A 23,035-nucleotide genomic window follows, 5' to 3' on the forward strand; every position below is an offset into this window, starting at 1 on the left:
ACAAGTTATCTCAAGCTCACCTCATTCTTTGGAAACTGGACGTAAGAACATGGAAACAGTTTCAAGTCACAATCCAGATTGCGCCCTTTTTCGAGTTCAAGACTAATCGACGATTAGTAATCGTCTAATAGATAGCTAACAAGTAAAAGTATGATTCAAAAGTTATTCTTTCGAAGATCCATATTTTGAGACTCTTTCCTTCATTGATTCTTGAGATATCTTCAAGAATCTCATCAAATATTTTTTGTCCATTTTCTCTATCTCTTGCATTATATGATCTCGCAGTGAAAAAAACAGAACCTCGTTCAGCCAACGATCTGAATTTGCAGAGATCCTCCGATTCTTCTGCTTCTTCAATTTCATAGTTAAAATATTCGTAGTCTGTGGCTTCTTCATATTCAAGCATATACTCTTGCAGACCGCCAAACTCAGCATTCAGTACACCCAGACCAAAAGCAGCAACTAAGATAAATTAGTTCGGAAATCATTGAATTGTCGTCGAATTTACCTGCAAGCCTCATTTTCGGTCAATCAACTCAGAAGTTATCAAATATATAAAAATCTCTACAAAAGTACAAATAAAAGATAAGCGGGGTAGTTATGAAAATAACCGGGAATAAATGCTGCGATTTTTTATGAATTTTCAGAGGGCGCCGGAGACTTACTATAGGTGGCGCCTATGAAATATTTGATAAGGCTAGCGATTCCTTCCTTATCATTAAAATAAAATCCTTTCCTCAACACCGATATGGTCTAATATTCCGAAGTATGCCACGAACACACACACCATAGTCTGACTAAGTAGTTCCGTTGATATATATTTTATGACAATCATCTTTTTATAAAAAAGCTATTTATGGAAAAATCAATCTCTCCAAGAGATTCTCTCGTATCAGCAGGATATGCTCTTGAAACTTCAATTCGGACAACGTCCACTTTGTTAGGAACAGAGCTTTTTGGAAGCTGAAAGATCAAATTTGACAATATGCTGTAAATAATAAATGCACCTTTTGCGCAAAATAGTTGAGATAGATCGTCCTTGAGTGCAAAGTTTCTAAGTATGATTATCGCTCTCCATGCTCTTCTAACTCCTCAACAGGCGTGATATCCAGAGAGACCAAAAACTAAAATACCCTTTTTCGCAGGGTCTATTAACAAAAAACAGGAAAGAGAAAAGGTACGTTTCTCCATAAAAGCAAACGTTTGCATTTAATAAAAACATGAATTATGTTAGTGCGGCAAGCATATGTGGCCTATGATTTGTGCGTAATATACACGCCGAAATAAAATTATAGGATCGTCGCAAATTTCGATAGCGTTTAATATAGATCTCTATGAATGAAAATTATATTTTCGTGTTAATCAAGTAACACACGAGATATTTATAGAATCGTCATTTTGGATAGATTTCAATTATACCTATAATTTAGATAAAAATCTGTTAGACCTGAAAATACTTAAGAGATAACCTTGCAACTCACTGGTTGAAGCGCACGTTGTAGGGTCTTAACTCCAATAAAATCTTGATATAGAATTTCTTCAAAACGAGGTACAAACGCTCTTTTTAGAGATGGATGAGGAGGATCTGGCTAAGATCGCCTCCCTTTCGGAGGCACAAAAAACCGAGTTCCGTGCTGCCTTCGATATCTTCGTCGATGATCCAGAAGAGGATGCTATCTCTGCTAACAACTTGAACCGACTTTTCGCCATGTTGGGCCAAACACCTACCCCAGAAGAGCTCAAAGAAATGGTTGAAGAAATCGATGTCGACGGGTAATGATTTTTGCTAATTTGAATGATAACAAGGAGACTTATGACTGGGTTTTGCTGACCACACTTTTAGCTCTGGATCTATTGATTTCGACGAATTTTGCCTTATGATGGTCAAGCAATTGGAAGCGGAGCAGGAAGAAAAGATTCCAGAGCGACCAGAGAAAGAACTCGCTGACGCTTTTAAAATTATTGACTCCAAACTTGATTCTAAGATTGACTGGGACGAACTCAAGGCTGCTCTTACTGCTACTGGTGAACAGTTTGAGGTAAAAACTAGTCCATTATTGACCAAGATCTATTTTTTTTTTCAGGACTGGGAAGTTGACGAGATCATGCGAGACGGAGACAAAAACACTGACTGGACTTTGGACTACGATGAATTCATCAATATGATGAAATCAGTTCCCCAATCTGTCTGAGAAACTTCATGTGCCATTCTTTTCTAAACCTGAAACAAATAACTCGCCCCATCACACTATCTTTCCCAAATTCTGTTCCGCGGCTTTTTAACTCGTCTCGTTTATTAAATTATCTGCAGATTCTTTAGTATAATAAATTTGAATTTTTTGTATTTTTGTTTATTTCGAGAATGGTGCTGTAAGTCACACTAAAATTGAGTGACTCATCAAACTTGTAGGTGGTTTTTTCCATAAAGGTAGGATAGTTATATAACTATAATATTCTCATCATCGAGGCTAGTGAGATCGATTATTTCGCGTTGCTGACGCCTCTCGACAACCTGGAAAAATTTTAAAAATACTTCAAATATGAAGACTTACCTGACCTTCTTTCCAGGCCTTAGTTTTTACGGGTACCCGGCGCTGTAATTGTATCTTCGGTGGTTTAGATACCCTTATCTTTTTGGTAATCTCTTGCATTGTACTTCTAAAAACGTTAACCTTTAACTTTTGAATGATCCAACTTGAATCTAGATATAAATTGAAAAGGTAAGGCTCAACAGTGTGTTCAAGTCTCTTAAAATGTGAAAAAATATTTGTCGTTATCTAAAGTCTGGCTGCGGACGCTTTCGCGTCTTTTGTAAATAAAATAACTTTGCTTTCTCACATAATAAAATTTTAAAAACAATGTTCAGCCAGCATCGTTAAATATTCCCTTGATGTTAAATCGGGAGGGCGCCCATTTTCCCTTCTTATTTCCCTTTTCTTACTCATAATCCATGATTCATTACTCATTGAGTAATACTCAATGCATAATTTTATGAAGTTTTACCTGTTGCCTCAGGCAAGGTAGTCATTTTATTGATAAGAATGAGAGTTACAGAATCGGAAAAAAATTTCCTAGATTTTTCTTGTCGAAAATACGATTGGAATTTACAAGGTAAAGAATAAGTGAAAATTAACAGACAATTCGGCCTCTAATTGGAGACCAGGAGAATCGACCTTTGCAGACGAACAGTGATCTTTGAGATGAAGATCCATCGGGCCAAATGTGTGTTGGTGCTTTACCATTTTTCTTGCAGGAAACGAGACATTTATTCCCCGTGCAGTTCACAACAATTTCTTCTCTTCTCACTTGAAACAATTATTAGATTTCAAAAGCTTAGAATTATTCGAACCTCCGTATTTCTCATAAATAGAGTTGAAGCAAGTTGTAGTATCCTGGACTTTAGTTGAAGCATAATCTTCAAAACCGCCTACAAGACCAAGTCCTCTCTGAGAGCCACCTGTGCATGAAGCTTTAACTTTCTTCGGTGCGAATCCTTTTTTGCCGCACTTGATCACCATTTTATTATTTTTAGGGAGCTTTGCAGGGGTCGCTTTCATAGTTGCACCTGCATTCAAGCAAGATAAAATACATTGTGTTTTGTCACAATGAGCATCAAGACTGTTTCTATCCAGAGTATATCGTGACAATTGGAAGATATCGCCGCATTGTGCATGTACGTGTTTTGGTAATGGTGGTGGTGGAACTGAATTTGTGACTGAAATCTACTCTGTTGAACCATTTTATACCTTTGCAAGATATCTTTGCTGTTCGGGGGAAGAAAGAAAATTTTCCTTTCTTAGCAGCTCTACATTGAACTTCATCAATTGATGGAGCGAGGGTCTCATCATCACATTGTACTTTGCAAACTTGATTTTTCCCTACTTGGCGACAATCTCCAATCGAACCAGAGCTACCCGATTGGAAGCTGATCGATGGTGCGAATTGTCCACACTTAGTTGGTGGAGGAGCTAAAGGTTATGATAACAAACATAAAAAATTCTAACTGTCATACCCAGGCATTTGATTCCTCCAGGTGCTGATGCAGGAATGAACTTCGTGATTCGTTTGATTGTTTTACATAGAATAGTGGGTACAGACGCAGCGAGCAATGGATCAGTGCATTTTGCTGTGCATGTTTCAAATTTTCCAGTTTTAGCACATGAAATAGATCCCTCATGTCCAGGAGCAAAGTTAAATTTCGGAGCGAGGTTTCCACATAGAGTATCCTTTTTCTCGACGCATTTGATTACACCTTTTGCTGGCATGATCTTTCTCTTTTTCCCCTTCACTTGACATTTGATAATCTCAGGACCGATGAGCATTTCATTAGAATCAGTGCACGAGTTCTTACAAATGTTACTATTACAAATGCTTGATAAGGATCCTCCGCTAGATTTGATATTTTTGAATGAGCCTTCGCCAGGAATGAAATCTCCACAACTAGTTTTGACGTTGTTCGCTGTTGTTGTCGTGGTGCTGGGAGTAGTGGTCGTTGAAGTAGTAGTCGTTGTCGTGGTCGTAGTCGTGGTCGTAGTCGTGGTTGTAGTCGTTGTCGTGGTCGTAGTCGTTGTCGTGGTCGTAGTCGTGGTCGTTGTCGTGATCGTAGTCGTGGTCGTGGTCGTGGTCGTTGTCGTGGTCGTGGTCGTAGTCGTAGTCGTGGTCCTTGTCGTAGTCATAGTCGTTGATGTGGTCGTAGTCGTTGTGGAGGTTGTTGTTGTAGTTGTAGTCGAGGTTGTTGTAGAACTAGTAGTCGTAGAAGTGCTAGTCGTTTTTGTCGATTTAGTGGAGCTCGTTGTTATTGTCGTTGATGCATTGGTGCTCGCAACTGTTGTAGTTGGTGGTTCTTGAGTTGTGCTATTCGGTGTGTCTTCATCAAATTTGTTACTTTCTTCCAGGATAACAACATCGTCGAATGACTCTTCTAACAAAATTGTAGTAGTCGTTGTTGTGGTTGTGGTTGTTGTAGTGGTTGTTGTTGTAGTGGTTGTTGTTGTTGTGGTGGTTGTTGTTGTAGTGGTTGTTGTTGTGGTGGTTGTTGTCGTAGTGGTTGTTGTCGTAGTGGTTGTTGTCGTAGTGGTTGTTGTCGTAGTGGTTGTTGTCGTAGTGGTTGTTGTCGTAGTGGTTGTTGTTGTCGTTGTCGTTGTTGTCTTTGTGGTTGTGGTTGTTGTGGTTGTTGTCGTAGTGGTTGTTGTTGATGTAGTAGGGCAATCATCAGTATTGCATTTTCTTCCTTGAGCAACAGGGCCGTCTTTACAACCATCAGGATGGTTCTCCGCGAATTGGCATTCACGAATTCTTACTGATAAACCTCCGCCACATGATTGAGAGCAATCCGACCACTCAGCCCATGATCCCCATTGAGGACAGGGGCGCACATTGCAAAGCTCTGAGTCGAGAGATGATCCTGAGCATTTTCCCTGCTCGCATTCGCGAAATCGGAATCGGATTCCACCAATATCTCCGCAGTGCTCCGTGCATTCTTCCCACTCACCCCAATTTGACCAAATTGCTATTAATGTCGTTGTGGTAGTAGAAGTGGTTGTTGTCGTAGTTGAGGTAGTTGTCGTTGTTGTCGTAGTAGTTGATGTCGTAGTAGTTGATGTTGTTGTAGTCGATGTCGATGTTGTAGTAGTGGAAGATCGACCAATGAAACTCTCGATCCAGGATGCAGCATGCGACACTTTCGCGTAAACGCCTGGGAAGTTAGGTCTGGCACAACCAAATCCCCATGAAACGACACCAATAAGTACAGGTGTATTTCCCTCATCAAGGCAAACCAGGGGACCGCCAGAATCGCCCTGGCAAGAATCTTTACCACCTTCGAGATGACCAGCACAGAACATAGAGTCTTCTTTCATGAACCCTTTATAAGACTGGGGATGATTGCACACACTATTTGCAAGAATTGGAAGTTTCAGCTCATTCATTGTTTCAGCGCTCGCACCACCTTCTTGCAAGAGGCCGAAGCCTGCCGTGAAACAATCTTTGCCAAATGGAACCTGCTCGCCTAAGTCCGGGAGACAAGTTGCCTATAATAAGTTTATAAAAGTCAGACGTAGAAAATGTAAACCTTTGTAGTTTTTTCAAAGAGATCATCATCGTATTCAACCATGCAAAAGTCATTCTCCAGAGTTCCCTTGTTCCATCCTGGATGCAAATTAATTGACTTCGGAATAACAGCTTCTCCTTTGATTGTTGATTTGTTAAGCCTGTTGAGCATTGTTCTCATCAAGAGGTTACGGACTGCCGGATCAGAAGTCGCATCAAGAACAGGCTGACAGCAGTGCGCAGCTGTTAATACCCAGTTCTTGGCAATAACCGTTCCTCCACATCCAACACGATCAAAATGGACTAGAAATCAAATTAATATTTTTTTAGAAAGAAAATATTTACCTAAAAATGACCATGCTTCTTTTCGACTCTCATCAACCTCAAGACCACCAACAATTCGATCTCCGTCTCTGCCATCATCAGCTTCAACTACGCCAGATATCAGACCCTTTTCTGTTTCGACACTACTTGGCTCAAAGCCAGCGGGTACACCGGAAAATACAGGGACTACTAAATTTAGTATGGTATATTTTTAATTGTTTCGTTTTATACCTGGAAGTGATGATGTTTTCTGATCATTTATACTTGAATCTTCATCTCCGAAACCGGCGGGCATTCCCGGTCTAACAACAGTAACGACAGGATCCATCATACTACTGCCACGAGTATCAGTTGGATCATTTTGGCTCATGGAAAATCCTGTTGGTAATCCACTTACTGCTGGCTTTAAACTCACAACGCCAATTTCTTCTCCGATTGGTTCCGCCAATAACGAGTCAAGATCAAAGTCTTTTGCTTGTACCAGGTTGACTGATGGTCGACTAACCAAGAATTCGGATTCTCTTCGTCGTCTCACGTTGAAGTTAAAAGATGGGAGTTTAAATTGACGGAAGTTAGTATCTTCTTCCATTTTGAATCCAGATGGGAGAAGTGGCGGAGCGCTAAATCCACGTTCAAGTACGAGGTTTAAATAGGGTGTAGCCCGTTCATAATCTGAAGCAGTGAATGAATACCCAACGCCTCTTGATAACCATTGAGTTCTGACGACGGGACAAGTTCCTCCTGGGAAAATATTTGGGGACACGTTCATTGTCTGAGCATTTGTTGTACTTGTTGTAGGTGCTTGTGTGGATGAGGTTGTTATTGGAGCTTCAGTAACTGGAGCTTCAGCATCAGGAGTAAATGAATCAGATGAAATTTTTTCTCTTAGCCAATCTTCGTAATGCGACATTCTTGTGTAGACGCCAGGTGCATTGGGTCGAGCGCAACCGAAACCCCAGGAAACGATTCCTTGGAGAATAGGTTCACGTCCAGGGCTAACGCAAACAAGAGGTCCACCGGAGTCACCCTGGCAAGAATCAAATCCTCCTGCCATAGTTCCGGCACACATCATAGTTTCTCTATTGATTTGTCCGTCATATCCATCAGGTCCATTGCATAAATCATGGTCAAGTATAGCCGCCTGGATTTCTTGTAGTACAGCACTTGATTTACCGCCTTCACTTGTTGCGCCCCAACCAGCAACGAAGCATTTTCTTCCAACTGGTGGTTCGCGAGTAGAGATACAAACAGGATCAACCTCTGGATTGTCGAGGTCAATATTTTCAGACGTTCGAAGGAGACAAATGTCGTTATTAATATTCCGATGGTCATATTCTTCATGTATGATAAATTCACTAGGCGTGAATGTTTTTTCAACTCCTTCAAACGTTGAAGTGTCGAATTCGTTGACAGTAAACGATAATAGATCAAGCGTATTTGGGAAGTCTTTGACAGCATGACAACAGTGAGCAGCAGTCACTACCCAATTTGAATTCAGAATGGACCCTCCACAACCGATTCTATTCAATTTGACTATCCAACGCCAAGCTCCTTTGGTTGAGTCAGATCCTCCGACGATTTTATTTACTTCCAGTTTTTCACCTGCCCGGGTAAGAGGAGAGTTGCATTGTAAATCAGAAGGTAAAAGAGCCATGTTCCCAATGGCGATATCAGATGACTCAACTGGTGCAGTAGTTCCGAAGGTATTTCTGTGTATCCAGTCTGCGAGCTTACTGACATGAGCGTAGACACCAGGAAATCCTTTACGGGCGCATCCAAATCCCCAAGAAACTATTCCAGTCAAAACAGGCTCTCCGTTGTCAACACAGATTAGTGGGCCGCCTGAATCTCCCTGACAACTATCGAAGCCTCCTTCTAGACGGCCACAGCAGAACATAGATGGCTTTATAGCGCCTCTGTATATTTCATCTGAATTGCACACTTCTCTGTCAATCATATTCACAGACAGTTCTTGAAGGATAGGAGACTGGTCTTCTCCTTCACCAACCGCTCCCCAACCAGCTACATAGCATCTTTGTCCATCAATGGGTTCAATTCCTTTGTTCGCTAAGCAAGCAAGATCAATGCGGTCGTCGTTGTCAAGTTGAAACGGCTGATTGAAATGGAGTAAACAGATATCAAAGTCAAGTGTTTTCGAATCGAATCCTTCATGGATGATCATACGATCTGGAATACGTATAACTTCATCGCCACTAACATCAAACTGTTCATATTCATTGGCGATAGTCTTCAATATTTGAGCCCAATTATTATGATCTTTCACAGGATGGCAACAATGTGCAGCAGTAACCACCCAATTATCGTCGATGATTGTTCCACCGCAACCGATCGTGGGAAGTCGAACAATCCACTTCCATTTTCCTTTTTCCGTAACCGTTCCACCAACAATTCGACTGAGAGCTTCATCGATTTCACCTTGCTTCGTTTGTTTATCAATGTTATATCCCTTAGTTTCCTTGTCTTTTTTATTTGTAGCGCGTTTCCTATCGAGCATGCGCGTAGTGCACTTCAAATTAGTAGGCAAAAGGGCAGGATTTGTTATCTCAGTGTCGATATTACGTGATGTTTGTTGAAGAATCCATCTCGACATCTTAGTAACATCAGTGTAAACGCCTGGAAAGCCGGCTCTACCACATCCGAAACCCCATGAGACCATTCCTCTAAGAACTGGTGTATTGTTTTCAACGCAGATCAGAGGGGATCCGGAGTCACCAAGACAGGCGTCGACTGCCCCATCCAGTGACCCGGCGCAGAACATAGAAGCTTCGTCAAGCTCGCCATCATACATCTCTTCCTTATTACAAGTCTCACCACCAATGACAGCGACTGTTATTTGACGCAAGAAGTCGGATTGCGCCGCAGATTGCTCATCTTGAGAGCCCCATCCAGCGACGAAACATCGGCGACCATCAGGAATAACGTCAGTGTCATCAGTAGGGAGACAAGCCGTACTGACAGAGTCGCCAGTTTTAACAAAACTGACGATGTCACGGAAGAACATAAGGCATACATCATTATTGAGAAGATCAGGATCGAATTCTGGATGAATTCTTATTTCATCGGGGACAAGTGTAAACTCGGCCAACTCAGTCATTGATCGATCCCGCTCTGCAAAAGTAACTGCTAATTTTGATAGATCGTTTCTTGACCCATGACAAACATGACCAGCAGTGAGAACCCAGTGAATGTTGAGAATTGTTGCTGAAGCTGACACGCGCTCCATTCGGGTTAGGAACGTCCATGTTCGTCGCTCTTGAACAATTGAACCGCCAACGATACGCTGTATAAAATTCATATCATCGAAACCGTCTTCTGAAAATCGAGATACTCCAAGCTTATTCGCAAGCATTTTTTTCTTCCATTTCTTTTTCCCTCGTTTTGGAGGCTTATTCACCATATTTGCTACAGTAGATTGCTGCGTTGTCGTCGTTGTTGTCTTTGTTGGCACCATTCCGGCAAGTTTTCCTGTTGGGAGAAAGCCTTCAAGTTTTGGTGCCATTTCAGCTGGTAGACCTGCCCATTTATTCATAAGGTCAGTTTCTACTTCAGTATTATTCATTTTCTCAGCCATTGCAACATCGTTTGTAATAGGACAAAGAAGATCCTTTGGTAATGCAGTCTGCGCGACATTTATAAATTGGGAGGATGTACTGGCAGTTGTTGGCACTTTCACACCGATCTCTTTGTGCACCCATTCAAGAGCGTGTGTAACTTTCGTGTATACTCCGGGCATTCCAGATCTTGCACAGCCGAATCCCCAAGAAACAATGCCTCTGAGCACAGGCTGATTATTCTCGTCCATACAAATCAGCGGCCCTCCAGAATCTCCTTGACATGAATCTGTACCACCACGCAAGTCTCCTGCACACATCATTGTATTTGGATTCACTCTCTTAGACAGTCCCCAACCAGAATTACAGAGTGTTGGGTCAATAGCCATAATAGCAGCTTCCTTGAGTTCATTATTGAGTCGATTACTATCTTCATCCACTTTTCCCCAACCAGCGACGAAGCATACTTGCCCTGGCTTTAGATCTTCATCCCATGGTTTAGGCATGCAAGCTGGGGCTACTCGGTCAGAGTACGGGATATTACTGTACTTAAGAAGGCATATGTCGTTATCAAACGTTTTTGAATTCCAATTCGGGTGAACAATTTTTAGAATTGGCCTAAGTAAGAAGTTGGCGTCAGCTGAGGTTCCGATATTGTGATCGCCAAAATTTGTCATCAATTGGCTTAGAGCAAACGGCTTACAGCAATGAGCAGCCGTCAGAACCCAATTCTTGGCGATGACTGAACCTCCACAACCGATTTGTGGAAATTGTACAATCCAGTCCCATTCACCGTTCTTTGCAGTTTGACCGCCGACGATTCGTGTGATCCCGTCGATCGGATTCGAGCATTGAACATCGTTGGGCAAAAGTGTTCCACCAGGGGCTGCAGTTAAAGGTCTGTCAGTTGTCGTTGGTGTGATAGTTGGACGCGTTCCGGAATCAGCGGCAGCAATTAATTTTGTCTTCTCACGAATCCAGTCGAGATACCCTTGAGTATCGGTATAAATCATTGGACGATTGCTGCAGCTTTTGGTGTGGCTCATGATTCCTCTTACTACAGGCTCACTCATTCCAGTTTTGCTGTTTTTTTCTACACAAATAAGTGGTCCACCGAAATCACCAACGCAGGCGCCTGTTCCAGAACAATGAGCTGCTGTATATTTGGTGAAATTCGGATCGAATCGTGGACAAACATTATCCGGAATAACTCTGACCAGTTTTTCTTGCAGTTTGTTTTCGAAGGAGCTACCAGACCATCCCCAGCCAGCGACAACACAATTTTGCGGTTTTTCGAGCTTCACGTCGGGCTCCGGTAGGCAAGCTATATCTGCATCAAGGACCCCATTCACAACCATGTGATGATTGTCGAAATGGAGAAGGCAAATGTTGTCGGAGTCACTATCATAGAAATTAATGACTATCTGATACCAATCATTGATCACCAATGGCCATAAAATGTGAAAAATATATCAGAACTTTTAAATTTTAAAATCAACGCTTTGTCCAACTTACGTTACTGGGTCCCAATTTTCGTGCATGATTATTTTATCTGGCCTATGAACTGTTTCAGAGTCATAATAGACGTCTGAGTCCCAGTCGTTGGCGACGGTGAACAGTTGGTCTAGAGTTTTTCCAGCGCAGCATTTCGCTGATGTCAGAACCCAGTTGGCCCCGATAATCACTCCACCGCATCGGACTCCTTCGAGATTAACAAGCCACTTGTGAGCTCCGAATTCGGCCGTTTGTCCATCAATTATTCTGATTTGCTCTCGATCAGCGACTGGTAAATCATTCCTATTAAAAATATATCAGTAAGTACGTGTTCATCTCTAGGACTTCTTCAACTCACAAAATATTCTCCCGTCGGCACTTGAGGTTTGTCGGTAAAAGACCGCATAGAGCACCCTGGAAAAGGGCTATAAAGATCGAAATCATTTTGACAACGATCAGTTACTGCTCTTAGAATCTTATGATATTCGCACTGGACTTTTATACTCCAGCATAATTGACCTTTTGCGGTGGCGAGTACTATTTTTAGATTTTCCAAAGGTCATCGCATTCCAGAAGGTTGGCGCATGCGTTCCAGCAAAACGAGATTTTCCTTTGACTGGTATTTCACATGATTACGCATGCTGAGGGTCGACAATCTATCCATCTTTGTCAAAAATGCTTTACCAAGGGTCCGAAATTCGGATTCCTAATTGCAAAGATGTTTGATGATGCTTCATATTATTTATGCAGCCTTCAATCTTTTCAACTGAAAAGATCTTGTCACTGATGATTTCATAAACTTTTTGTGGGGCTGGAAATCGTAAAAACTGCAAGTGCAGTTTTCTTCAGCTCGTCAAGACGAGTCGAATGATGGGTCTAACTCCTGATAATTCTAAGGATTGACCGGTTTACCGGCTGGTTGCCGGAAAATACGTTGTCACCGGCCGTTTTTGTTCTAGAAGTGATAGATTAATGTTTGACACCGGAAATTGTTCCTTATAGTCAGTTCTCCTGCAGGCTAAAAGATGAAAGTTTTATCAATTCTCTGAAGGGAGTTATCACTAAAATACTATTTTTGGCAAAAATGGGACTAGAAATTAGGAACGTGCAGCAACAACAAAATTTTAGTAAAAATTACTGTTTTTAGTGATAACTCTCTTCAGAGAATTGATACAACCTTCATATTTTAGCCTGCAGGAGAACTGACTATAAGGAACAATTTCCGGTGTCAAACATTAATCTATCACTTCTAGAACAAAAACGGCCGGTGACAACGTATTTTCCGGTAACCAGCCGGTAAACCGGTCAATCCTTATAATTATCAGGAGTTAGACCCATCATTCGACTCGTCTTGACCAGCTGAAAAAAACTGCACTTGCAGTTTTTTTACGATTTCCGGCCCCACAAAAAGTTTTTTGAAATCATCACTGACGAGATAATATGAAATAATTAACAAAATAAAATATTAATATTTGCATGCAATAAAAGCTTCCTGCTTTCAAAGGCCCTTTGACAAAGGGTTAACAATGGAACTGTCACACAACAATCATAGACAGAATTCTCCGAAAAGTTGGTCCACGGTGGTCATTTTTCGAGAGATGGAATGGACTCAATTTTCTGTTCTTATTTATTTTAAGTGTATGTAACATGGTTTTTGTGGCTCGGCAGTAGTGAATATGGTAGAAACTTATCCGTAAGGGTTAAAATCAGATCCAGAAGAGTCTGAGTCTTCTATCCTTCTCCTGCGTTTTTTCTTTGTACCCTTGGTCTTTTTCTGTTGAATTTTCTTTCGCGCTTTGTCCAAAATCTAAGAGGGCGATGCACAAAGAAATCGATGTCAATAATTATCACCTGAACTTGTTTTTCTTCTCCATCAGTATCACGATCGGAATCGAGGTCGTCTTTTGGCTTTTTGGAGTGGCTTTTGTTGCATTTTTGCTTCCATCTCCAACTGAGAGGTGAGCGACGCTTTGGCTTATTTTTGATGAGTATCACTTCTTAGAGTTTGTTGCCTACCTTTGGGTTTTGAGTCTTCATCAGATGAGTCGCAAATTTCATCAAAATCATACATAAGCTTTTTGAGCTTGAAGTACATCTTTACAGCCATGAGTTGGGTTTCTTCTGATTCTCCATTTCGATATTGACCCGCAAGGTATTCTATTACCTCGCGTGGCTCAAAAGTAGGCCCAGACTTTCGAGAGGCAGGCTAAATCATTTTTGAGTACGTGCAGAACTTCTTTACTCACTTTTGATTTGGACTCAACAGCAGCGGAATCATTTGAGTATGCGTCAATTTTCTTATCTGAGATCGAGAACGCTTGTTTAAAGTAAATCTTCAGCCAAAGCAGCATAAAAATTGAAAGTGCCCTGCGCAGAAAATGAAGAACTTCAGCTGATCCTGGTAGTCGATTCTTCACACGGGCAACCGTCTCCTCGTCTTCTGGATCACAGTCTGAGTCCGAATCGTTTGCGTTCGGATTGTCGGTTTCCATACATTCAACTGGTTCCAGTTGCTGGATAAAATAATAGTATGACATTCTTGACAAGAACAAATTACCTTTTCGAAAGTATGGATAAGATCGTTTCCTGCGCCGTTGATTTTTGTGTCTGCGTGTTTAATGATAAACAACACATCTTCGATCACTGTATGCGGAAAGTACGCAAGATTGTCCGCTTAAATGATGGTTAGTCAGCTGAAATCGAGTTGATTTCTTACCAATATACAGAAGTAAATCCATTGGTGATTTATGGTCATCGAAAATGGATAGAAGTTGGGTAATGAAGGCCTATGAAATTGTGTGCTTTGTTATTAAAAGAAACTATCATACCCGTTTATGTTTTTTCTCTTTCAGTAAAGTATACAGGTGACAGCAGGAAGCTGTTTTTCCATACTCGAGGTTCAAGTAACCTCGTGGGATCTTATCGTCGTAGATTGGGGTCTCCTCTTCGTCGTCGAATATCAGCGACCCGAACGAGATAACCCTCGCAACTTTAAAGGCTGAAAAATTCATGTCGTGTATTTCTTACGATTAGCGAAATTACCCTTTTTGAGGCCGCGAAGAGCCTCTACGTAAATAACGTTTTGACGTTTATTGATCTCGTGCATAACGTGATCAGCAGAGGTTCGTAAAGAAGAAACTTTCGGGTCGGCAGAGGCAGCGATGAGAGTCGGCAGGAGTCCCATCGGGGCTACCAAGCCTTGATTTTGAACTTTGATGACTACAGAAAGACAGGCTTTTCTAACAATGGCTTCGGTTGAAATATAGGCGTCCTGAAATCGCGAATTAGAAATGGCTTACTCAAGTATAACTCACTTGAATTTGCTTTAAAAAGAGCTGTATAACAGCTGAAGACTGTGAGGATCTTACATCCTCCATTTCTTTAATATTCTCCTCTTTTACTTCCTCTTTTTGTTCGCTATCCTTCTCGGAGGAAAGGTTACGGCTTCGCTCTTTTTCTTTGATCTCTTTCTCCATAAGCTGTTGTTGTTCTCGCTCGGTTATTCGACGATCTTCTTCCTTCAGATAGCTGTCGAAGTTTTGAAGGGCAACATGACGGAGCTTCTCGTTTTCGGAATTCAGCACTCCGTCATAGAGAGCCTTAAAAATGAGCCGTTATTTTGTTGTTATTTTTTTATATCTACCTTGGTCATATCCATAAGCATAAAGCTGGGTTCCTGTACCATAAGCATTCCTAACGCGGAGAGAACGGCCATCTGAAGGTCAAGCATTTCGATGGTTACTAATGAAAGCAGTTTTTCGTATGTTTCTGCTTTTATTTTTATATCCAAGCCGGCTGATATTTCTTTCTTGTCGAAGTCGAAAGTTTTGTGCAAAAATCCAATGATTCGAATTGAGCGCAGAAAAAGACACTTCTTTGATCCAGCCATGACTTCTTCAATGTTATCACTGTCGACTACCTAAAGAATATAATAGCTGTAGCTGAATACAATAGAGTTAGCTTGCCTTCTTGACAAATGAGTAGTAGCGCTTGAAGATGTCCCAGACGAGTTGATAACGTTTGGAAACTTTGTTCACAAGAGCACCAAGGCAAGCGATCGCGCCTTCAGCAACCACTTCGTGCGAGAACATAATTATTTTCATTAAATCCATTTCCAGTGAACTCAGGAAATCTTTTGACGGATGCGACATGAGTGGCAAGCAGAGTTCCAGGATCTTCTCGGTTTTGGTAAGGATTTGAATATCTCTCTGAGTCGTCGGTTTTCGTGAAAGATAAGGATGTAGAATTTTCACGTAAGGTACAATGAGTGTCGGTTCTACATTTGCAATCAGCAACATTGTTGTGAAGCAGGCAACCATCCGAGATTTCTCCTCTAGACTCTCTTCTTTAACTATATTCGACACACAATCAGCAATTTGTCGGCAACTTTCGATGGCGTCTCGCGAGAGATCAGCATTGTTGCCCTTGATCAGCCCCTTGAGCAAATCCTGTAGCCACTCAACATCTGGGCAACTCGCGACTACGTCAATCACAACTGTTACTTTTGCAGAAACTTTTGCCTTGAATTCGCGATGATCCTGGTCAACTGGAGTGAACCACAATTTTGAAAATACTTCCAAGACAAGTTTTTTTATTCCTTCTTCGTCGTCATTTACGCGTTTTATCATGCGGACGCAAGCGTTCGCAGTGTATGGGAAATCTTCGACTTCGAGACACAAGTCACGCAATATTTTAATAACTCGTTTTCGAACGGATACACCAGTATCAAGAATTCGTTCAGTCAGCATCTTATAATAATGATTGGCAACTTCTGGGCGAGTGAGCACGAATTTCCCGATCAAGTCGATTGCGGCTTCACGCACAGAAGTAGCAGTATCCTCCATTCGCGAGCGAATTGATTTGGCAATCGCCTCTTGTGAAAGGATGCCAGGATCGACAGTAACGATTTCAGTTAGACATTTGAGAGATTTCGTGCGTACTTGAACAGCTTGTTCATTGAGCACTGAAAGGATTTGTCGCAGGTACCGATCGAAGGACTGGTTGAATGATCTATTGGCAGATAGATAGCGAGATATAATACATATGTCATCATATGAGAGCTCGAGACCCTTTGTGGGGAAACTGGATCAGCTTATGGACATGCTCACGCCGATAGCCGATTCTTTCGAGTGATTCAACGTCTTCATCGTGTTTCATGTCTGCGATATCTCGAACCCAAGTAGCTATTGAGTAATTGAGACTGAACTCCATAGCACTGTCGATTTTGCGACCGGAATTGAGATGTTGAATAACAATTGTCTGCAGTTGTCGTGTGAGTAGATCCTTTTCTTGTTCGCCTTCGATACCGACAACGCCATGATCGACGATTTCAACTAACGGCCGAACCTCGGCCACATCTAACTGGCTAGTCAAAGCGTCTTTCCTCAATCGTGCGGCGACCACTCCCAAATACTCAAGAGACGCCGTTCGCAAGGATATTTCAACCTTTTTATTCATGAAATTGTGAACAAGCAAGCGCCCCAGAATGGATAGAATCGTCTCTGCAGCAGGCCATTCCGGCTTATTGACAGTGCTTAGCAGATCTTGAATGAAATTTTCAAAAAGCGGCCGGAAGTCTATTTCTTCTTTTCTTGAAGAAATCTTTTCAAGGAAGATTGTTAAAAACATAGAGGAAATTTGCTGTGCAAGTTCCAGAGAACTTAAAATCGGCAATTCATCAATGTCTTCATTTTCGCGTTCCGCTTGGAGCATCGTTTGTCGGTGATCAGACTCTATTGGAGATGGAATCTTTGCGACTGACTGGACAAGCTGTAAGACCAACGCTGAGAGCATTTGAATGCATGGAATTTCATCGTCTTCATCATCCATGAGATGGCTCAAGCGATAATTTCGCAAGTTTCGCTTAGACGTAGGAAGACGAGCAAGCGAGTTCAGAATGTCGATGACGAGATTTTGTCGATGCTGGGGATACTTAGAGAAGATGATCGTCGCGCATCTTATAGCAGAGAGCTGAATTTGCTGTATGTTCTCCACGAAGAAAGGAGAGATCGTCATTTTGGCGATTTTGTTGATGATGTGGTCCATGAGTTTAACTTTGCCAGCGAACTCGCCGATCAAGGCGAGAAGATCACAAACGCGGGTGAACAAACGCATGATCGAACCCGATCGTTGAGTAACTTTTTAGAAGAAGCTCGTTTTTGCTTGTCAGTCTTGATCTTGTAGCCTGACTGCCGGTACACAACATCAAATTCAGGGTAGATAGAGTTTTGAAGCTGAAATCGACACAGCTCGATCACTCTATCGATGACGTTATCTGACAAAATAGATCCAGAGACTTTCGGCGCGGTGAGAACATACATAACAGAGAGACCGGCCTCGAGAGCGCAATTTATCGCCTGAAGACGTTCTTCTCGGCCAAGTCCATTGTGCTTTGGTTCCGCGTCGTCGACGACATGTAAGGCAAGTCGACAACCTCGACGCATGTTTACTTCCATTAACTGGCACATTCGTGCGAGTCTTTTCTTCTTTATGTCCCCATAAGCGTCGATTTCTTTCAGCTTGGCGGCCTCCTTAAGGATAGACTTTAGTTTATTCTCGTCCAGAAGGAGCGCTTCTTCTTGTTCGTCATCTTCGACATCGTTATTGACGTTCGCGTAAACTTGAAGTGCACGATCAACCAAAATTTTGAAGCGATCGGTATGAGCATGGATTTCTTCATCTGTCACTTTTTCGTGGAAAGCACGCATTAGGTCTTTGTGGCGTGACTTTTCCTTCTTTTCAGCAATCTCGCGCTGCTTTGCACGTTCCCTTCAAATATATTTAATAACTGTAATATTTATTGTTACTTATAGTTTTTGTAAAAACAAAATCACATTTTAACCTTAGACGCATGATTTTTTTTAACTAAAAGAGTGCCACATGCGGAAAATCATCAATAGATAATATTCTAGAAATAATTATTAAGAAATCTTACTTTTTCGCCATTTTGGCTTTGATTTTTTTGACATCATCATCATCAAGCTTCTTCAGGCTTACAACAAACGGCTTGCATTCTCTGTCCGATCTTGCCTTCGACCGGGGGAGTTCTCGGCAAACAGTGCAGGAAGCAAGAGTTTTTTTCGTTGGGTGAATGGACACAACTTTCTGACCAATGCGTAGACTGGGAAAGCTCTTGACATGGTCGCCAGATGGGAGGGTTATACTTTTGATGGTAGACACTTGCGCTCTTGTTTTGTCATCGAAGATGAGAGTGCACGCACTCGCATCTTCCGGCAAGTTCTCCATAATAGTCTCTTTGTGTATGCTTGTATCCATAGGCTCAGCGCTCATTCTTTGCCGTTTCAGGTCCGAGAAGGCGGATGAAATGGAAGAGTTGGATGTTTCATCCATTAATTCCTGATTATTCTGGTCATATTCTTTCCGGGCCCGTTTTTCTGCGCGGCGCTTCTCACGTCGCGCACGTCGTTCTTCTTTCGTCTCGCTCTCGTTGTCTTCGTCCCTTGATTTGTGTTTCTTGCGCTTCTCCTTCTTTTCTTTCTTAGCCAGTTTGTCATCTCGCACTTCTTTCGCTGAGCTGTGATGGGAAGATGTTTGGAATTGGGATCGCTTGCCTAGTAGTCTTGGGGCAGTCTGTACGACGTTTGACAAGAGAGGAATGTTTTGAACGGCATCAAAATTGCGTTCATCATGTATAGTCGGCTTGAGTGAGAAAGAAGTTCGTACGTTATCGAGGGCAGCTTTAAGTTAACAATAGAGATCACGCTATCGTTTGAAGATTTACCTGTTAATTCGCCGACGAGCTCAGCGTCCGAGTGTTCCAGTGACTTGGAGTCGAAGAGTGGCTTTTGTTCATCTTTTTTGGAATCATTTTGACGAGGAATTGGCAGTTCCTTAGCGATGGTACTCAAACTACTGAGTCCGACGAGGCTTAAATTGTGAACACAGTTTTGGTCACTCATTTCTCATTCTTAAACGAAAGACTAAATTGAAACAGTTATATAAATTTGGAATGAGAACGTAAACTGAGTAGTAAGAAGAGAACTCATTGACGGTACAACTATCTATGAGCAGGACCCGCGGGGCAGAACAACTTGGCAAATGTTTAATAACGCTCTTTCAGGCTACAGACATCTTTTCCGCATAATTAGGTCTTTGTGGTTTACTCGTAAAATCGACAGAGTCGTCATCTGACCACGAGTCACTGAATGTTTGGTCTTTGTATACTGCTGTAATTATTTCGCCAACTCGAAGCCGTTTGATTTCATTCGTGATTGTGCTGATAGGAGGACGCTTACGAGGGTTCTCCATCATGTTCGGATTTTTAAAACGAATTTAACTTTTTATCAGTCTGAAAATATTTATATTAAATATAGGCAACACTGAAACTGTCAGAGACCAGTTTCTGGCCTTAGCGTGGGGAATCGCGGAATAATAATGATTGATAGAAATTATTCGCCGTGAAGCTATTATCAAGTTTTATTGATTTCCATAGTTAGAGCGCGACTATTTTGATGGCAAGGTACTTTTTGGCTCCCTCTCACTTTTGCCCTTCATGCTGACCCGAGACATAATACCTCGAGACTAGAGCCTAATAACAAGTTAAGGCGATCAAAGCAAGACGTCCATAAAATATTCTAGGCTAACATCACTATCTATCCCATTTTTAGCCAGGAAATGGGAGTAAAGTTTATAAAAGCGCTCAAGTAAGTGTGAACTAAACAATTCAATTTTTTAAATGAAAATTTCTAAGTGGAAATGTTATTTACCAATGCCGAAATGAAAAATGTCTGACGCCTGTGGCGACAAACTTCGACTTGATCTCGAGAAACTTTAGGAAAAGGTCTTGAGTGAAACCAATAAACGATTGCACACTGAGATGACCCTTGAAAAGAGGACGGTCGGGGCCAGCAATTCTATTCGAGAACGTTCAAAATGTAATAAAAGGAGCTAAAACAAAGAAACGCATGCTGACGGGAGAGCACATTGTTCAATTAGGTACCAATGATGCCCGTAGACTCTCATTACTATTTTATTTACTCGTCTTTGTAGTTTACTGCAAGTTATGTGGGGCAGCTCTTGGATGGCATTACGACTTCACATCCGAGGGGCAAATGTATAAAGAAGGCAAGTTCGTTCTGGAAGTGGCGAATGTAAAAGCTGTCTCCGGCTCCCTTCAATCTGTACCATTCGGTCAAGTGACTTCAATAGTGTAAGAAAATACATATTCACTTGTAAAAACACAAATCACGTCGCAGTCGACTTTCGTTTATTGCTCGGGACATGAAAGGAGCGAGTCTGGAGTTTCTGAGTCAAGTAAGGCTAGGAGTTCATCAGATATTTCGCACTTGATACTTGGAGGACAAGAGAGCACTTTTGAGGAATTTTGGAACGAGTTGGAGTATTTCAACTGAGTAAGATGCTTTGTCGGGCAGTCGATTTTATCTAATTTGGTCTGCTTCCTGTCTAAAACTCTGAGATCGTACCCTGATATGTTGCAAGATCCGAATCTAGGATTGACAGTCCCAATACTCGCCTTAAATTCGTTGAGTGTAATCGGCGGTTTTGGACGAGGCGGTAACGACATGCATAAATCAGGAGCACCGTGGACCCGAACGCATTTAGGGAAGGAGAATAAATCGCTTTTTGGGTGATCCAGGTTTGCAGGAACAGGCGTTTTCATATCGTTTTTGTTTCGTTTGCTTTCTTATCGAATTGATACAAAAGAATGAGCGTCCACATTCGTGTTTCCAACAAGTTATCAATTCGATAATTGTTTTGTGCATTCGAGCTCTTGTCGTATTAGCTTATTTTTGATCAAATGGGGACTAACTGAAGGTTACAATTGTGTCTTTGAACCCATGCAGTTTAAAATAATAACTACTCTGAGCTTGTTTGAGCAAGTCCTTGAGCATTTGAGTGGCAGCTGCTTTGCGTGCGATCTTTTGGTTTTTCCGTCGCTCTTTTACTTCTAGAGCTAGGTCATCAATTGTGCATTTACATGTAAATTCCTTCAAATGTTCATAGCCTCCATCGTGTGGAATATACTGATAAACTGGAGGCGCGATGTGTCGCTGGTGAAGGTACTCTTGCAACTCTGTAACAGGATGACGATTAACTTCGTGATTGTCGGACTGCCTATGATTATCTGGCTTTCGAAGTCCATGCTCCTTCAACTGCGCTATCATCCGACGAGCAGCGTTTCCTGAGTTGCTCATTTTCATTTTCAAGTAAAAAAGTTTTCTTTGACACTTCAAATGCAATTCGAACATTAATAACGATTCGTCAGTCAATTAGCGACTGGCAAAAATGGCTTCCATTTTTGTCACCGACTTCTTTCTCCCTACACACCAAGCAAGCAAAGTCAACTTATTTAATTTCGAACCTTTGGCCTCTGCTTTCTTATTACCAGAAGCGGTACAACTCTGGCCAGTGTGTGGTAGGCGCACGTGCCACGAAAATGGAGGACATCCTTCGTTACCAGGAGTGTACTCTGGTATTGGGAGCCCATTCTTTTGCATCAACTCTTGTAAGAGGCCGACCGGATTCAAGCACTCTTCTGGTTCTACTTCGCTCACGTCATGAGAGTGACTCTTCGACGAATCCAGTGCTCTAATTTGAGTGGGAGCGCCTGAAAAAGAATGCTTAAAGTTCCTCTTTCCAGCTTATACCTGGAGCTCTGTTAACGTTCTCGCGAAGCTGTTTCAGCATCGATGATGCTGCTCTATGCTTCGCCTCTTTCTTAGAGTTTCCCGAGGCTTCAGTACTACAAAATTTAATAAAAGAAACTTTGCTCGGAATACCTCATATCTTCGATTTGACAAACAATCGTAAACGGCGGTCCGGCTCCACCCTTAGTTTTATAAATAGGAACAGAAGCGCCCCTCTTCTGCATCATCTCCTGCAGAACAGATATAGCAGTCTTTCCCGGCGGAAGTGTCACTTCATTCTGTTTTTCGGACGCTTCTTTCACTTCCTCGTTCTGCGCGAGTGAAGTCCACTCTTTAAATCCGTCGGCAATCAAACTTGATCTTCTTTCTACTCGCGGGTTTTTCATTGGTTTCTTCTCCCGAATCATTTTTTGAATGCGAGCTTCTTCCTCCCTCATCATCTGGTGAGCGTATTCGCTAATAAAATCCGAAACGTCGATTGCAGATGGCGCATAGGAGACGTTCTTTTCGTAGGAGCTTGGTATTTGATCGAAGACTTCTCCGCTCAGGGATCTGATATTCAAGAATTTCGTGACTTTTAGGAGCTTGAATGAGTATGAATAAAGATAAAGATAACATTTTTGTTCTACCTCAAAACTTTTTTCTGGGATAGCAATCTTCCCAGTGTACATAAAATCCAAAATTCTATCGATGCACCTCCTATCGAGTTCATCGGGAAGGTCAATAATTCGTCGACCATCTGCTGCTTGCATTTTGGTTGACAGAAATCGTTCTTTGAAAAAATCAGAACTGCCGGTAATCACTGCCGAATGAGCTAAGTAAATTGCTTCGTCATGAGAGTCGTAGTGTCTGATGTACACATCACAGGTGCTTTGCTTCATAAGAATAACGATGTCGCTCTTTCGAAGGGCGAGCGATGAAAGTCAGTTATCCCATTCCTTGAACTCATCTTGCGTTGTTGGGCAGCGT

The 23,035-nt window shown here is 41.8% G+C and overlaps 5 protein-coding genes across 8 annotated transcripts; 2 read left to right on the top strand and 3 right to left on the bottom strand.

Annotated features, from left to right (window-relative positions):
• Positions 1-1,542: 1,542 nt before the first annotated feature.
• Positions 1,543-2,344, top strand: LOC145706402 (troponin C, body wall muscle-like). The gene is made up of 3 exons (XM_081783797.1): positions 1,543-1,773; positions 1,844-2,039; positions 2,085-2,344. Exons 1-3 carry the CDS (start codon positions 1,571-1,573, stop codon positions 2,190-2,192), a joined length of 507 nt encoding a protein of 168 aa, XP_081639923.1. The 5' UTR covers positions 1,543-1,570; the 3' UTR covers positions 2,193-2,344.
• Positions 2,345-2,996: 652 nt separating this feature from the next.
• LOC145710220 (uncharacterized) lies at positions 2,997-11,891 on the bottom strand. Of its 2 annotated transcripts, none has more exons than XM_081787932.1 (9): positions 11,797-11,891; positions 11,460-11,741; positions 6,604-11,345; positions 6,394-6,558; positions 6,071-6,351; positions 4,013-6,029; positions 3,747-3,968; positions 3,350-3,703; positions 2,997-3,305 (listed from the first exon to the last, which is right to left on the bottom strand). In XM_081787932.1, the coding sequence occupies exons 1-9, from the start codon at positions 11,880-11,882 to the stop codon at positions 3,130-3,132; spliced, it is 8,325 nt and encodes a 2,774-aa protein (XP_081644058.1). In that variant the 5' UTR covers positions 11,883-11,891; the 3' UTR covers positions 2,997-3,129. The 2 variants fall into 2 exon arrangements, with proteins under 2 accessions (XP_081644058.1, XP_081644057.1); XM_081787931.1 differs by having other exon boundaries at positions 6,394-6,561.
• A 1,170-nt stretch (positions 11,892-13,061) lies between these two features.
• LOC145707604 (nipped-B-like protein) lies at positions 13,062-19,385 on the bottom strand. Its single transcript, XM_081785159.1, is given in 15 exon segments — positions 13,062-13,245; positions 13,290-13,412; positions 13,455-13,644; positions 13,685-13,951; positions 13,996-14,111; positions 14,155-14,224; positions 14,267-14,436; positions 14,481-14,709; positions 14,753-15,037; positions 15,082-15,357; positions 15,404-16,495; positions 16,497-17,561; positions 17,564-18,206; positions 18,373-19,135; positions 19,180-19,385. Coding segments are annotated over 14 exon segments (5,439 nt in total). The 5' UTR covers positions 19,358-19,385; the 3' UTR covers positions 13,062-13,245; positions 13,290-13,317.
• Positions 19,386-19,756: 371 nt separating this feature from the next.
• Positions 19,757-20,636, top strand: LOC145707603 (uncharacterized). The gene is made up of 4 exons (XM_081785158.1): positions 19,757-20,101; positions 20,149-20,230; positions 20,288-20,393; positions 20,448-20,636. Exons 1-4 carry the CDS (start codon positions 20,073-20,075, stop codon positions 20,609-20,611), a joined length of 381 nt encoding a protein of 126 aa, XP_081641284.1. The 5' UTR covers positions 19,757-20,072; the 3' UTR covers positions 20,612-20,636.
• On the bottom strand, positions 20,215-22,963 carry LOC145707598 (uncharacterized). 3 transcript variants are annotated; one of them, XM_081785152.1, is made up of 6 exons: positions 22,696-22,963; positions 22,199-22,650; positions 22,067-22,161; positions 21,923-22,026; positions 20,882-21,099; positions 20,713-20,840 (listed from the first exon to the last, which is right to left on the bottom strand). In XM_081785152.1, the coding sequence occupies exons 1-6, from the start codon at positions 22,945-22,947 to the stop codon at positions 20,837-20,839; spliced, it is 1,125 nt and encodes a 374-aa protein (XP_081641278.1). In that variant the 5' UTR covers positions 22,948-22,963; the 3' UTR covers positions 20,713-20,836. The 3 variants fall into 3 exon arrangements, with proteins under 3 accessions (XP_081641277.1, XP_081641278.1, XP_081641276.1); XM_081785151.1 differs by having other exon boundaries at positions 20,215-21,097; positions 21,921-22,026; XM_081785150.1 differs by lacking the exons at positions 20,713-20,840; positions 20,882-21,099 and adding an exon at positions 21,124-21,600 and having other exon boundaries at positions 21,781-22,026.
• Between the last annotated feature and the right edge of the window lie 72 nt (positions 22,964-23,035).

The sequence above is a fragment of the Oikopleura dioica genome, chromosome XSR, assembly GCF_907165135.1.
Source record: "Oikopleura dioica chromosome XSR, OKI2018_I68_1.0, whole genome shotgun sequence".
NCBI classification, from domain to species: domain Eukaryota; kingdom Metazoa; phylum Chordata; class Appendicularia; order Copelata; family Oikopleuridae; genus Oikopleura; species Oikopleura dioica.

Excerpts from the sequence above, each read along its gene's own strand:
- LOC145710220 (XM_081787931.1), bottom strand. The coding sequence starts at position 11,882 with ATGATTTCGATCTTTATAGCCCTTTTCCAGGGTGCTCTATGCGGTCTT. Across the intron at positions 3,969-4,012 it reads TGGAGGAATCAAATGCCTGG|CTCCTCCACCAACTAAGTGT; the intron begins GTATGACAGTTA and ends CATAACCTTTAG. Across the intron at positions 3,704-3,746 it reads AGCAAAGATATCTTGCAAAG|TTCCACCACCACCATTACCA; the intron begins GTATAAAATGGT and ends TCACAAATTCAG.
- LOC145706402 (XM_081783797.1), top strand. The coding sequence starts at position 1,571 with ATGGATGAGGAGGATCTGGCTAAGATCGCCTCCCTTTCGGAGGCACAA. Across the intron at positions 1,774-1,843 it reads GAAGAAATCGATGTCGACGG|CTCTGGATCTATTGATTTCG; the intron begins GTAATGATTTTT and ends CCACACTTTTAG. Across the intron at positions 2,040-2,084 it reads CTACTGGTGAACAGTTTGAG|GACTGGGAAGTTGACGAGAT; the intron begins GTAAAAACTAGT and ends TTTTTTTTTCAG.
- LOC145707598 (XM_081785150.1), bottom strand. The coding sequence starts at position 22,947 with ATGAAGCAAAGCACCTGTGATGTGTACATCAGACACTACGACTCTCAT. Across the intron at positions 22,162-22,198 it reads TGTCAAATCGAAGATATGAG|TACTGAAGCCTCGGGAAACT; the intron begins GTATTCCGAGCA and ends TAAATTTTGTAG. Across the intron at positions 22,027-22,066 it reads GAACGTTAACAGAGCTCCAG|GCGCTCCCACTCAAATTAGA; the intron begins GTATAAGCTGGA and ends ATTCTTTTTCAG.
- LOC145707603 (XM_081785158.1), top strand. The coding sequence starts at position 20,073 with ATGGGAGTAAAGTTTATAAAAGCGCTCAA. Across the intron at positions 20,102-20,148 it reads AAGTTTATAAAAGCGCTCAA|TGGAAATGTTATTTACCAAT; the intron begins GTAAGTGTGAAC and ends AAAATTTCTAAG. Across the intron at positions 20,394-20,447 it reads AGAGCACATTGTTCAATTAG|TTTACTGCAAGTTATGTGGG; the intron begins GTACCAATGATG and ends TCGTCTTTGTAG.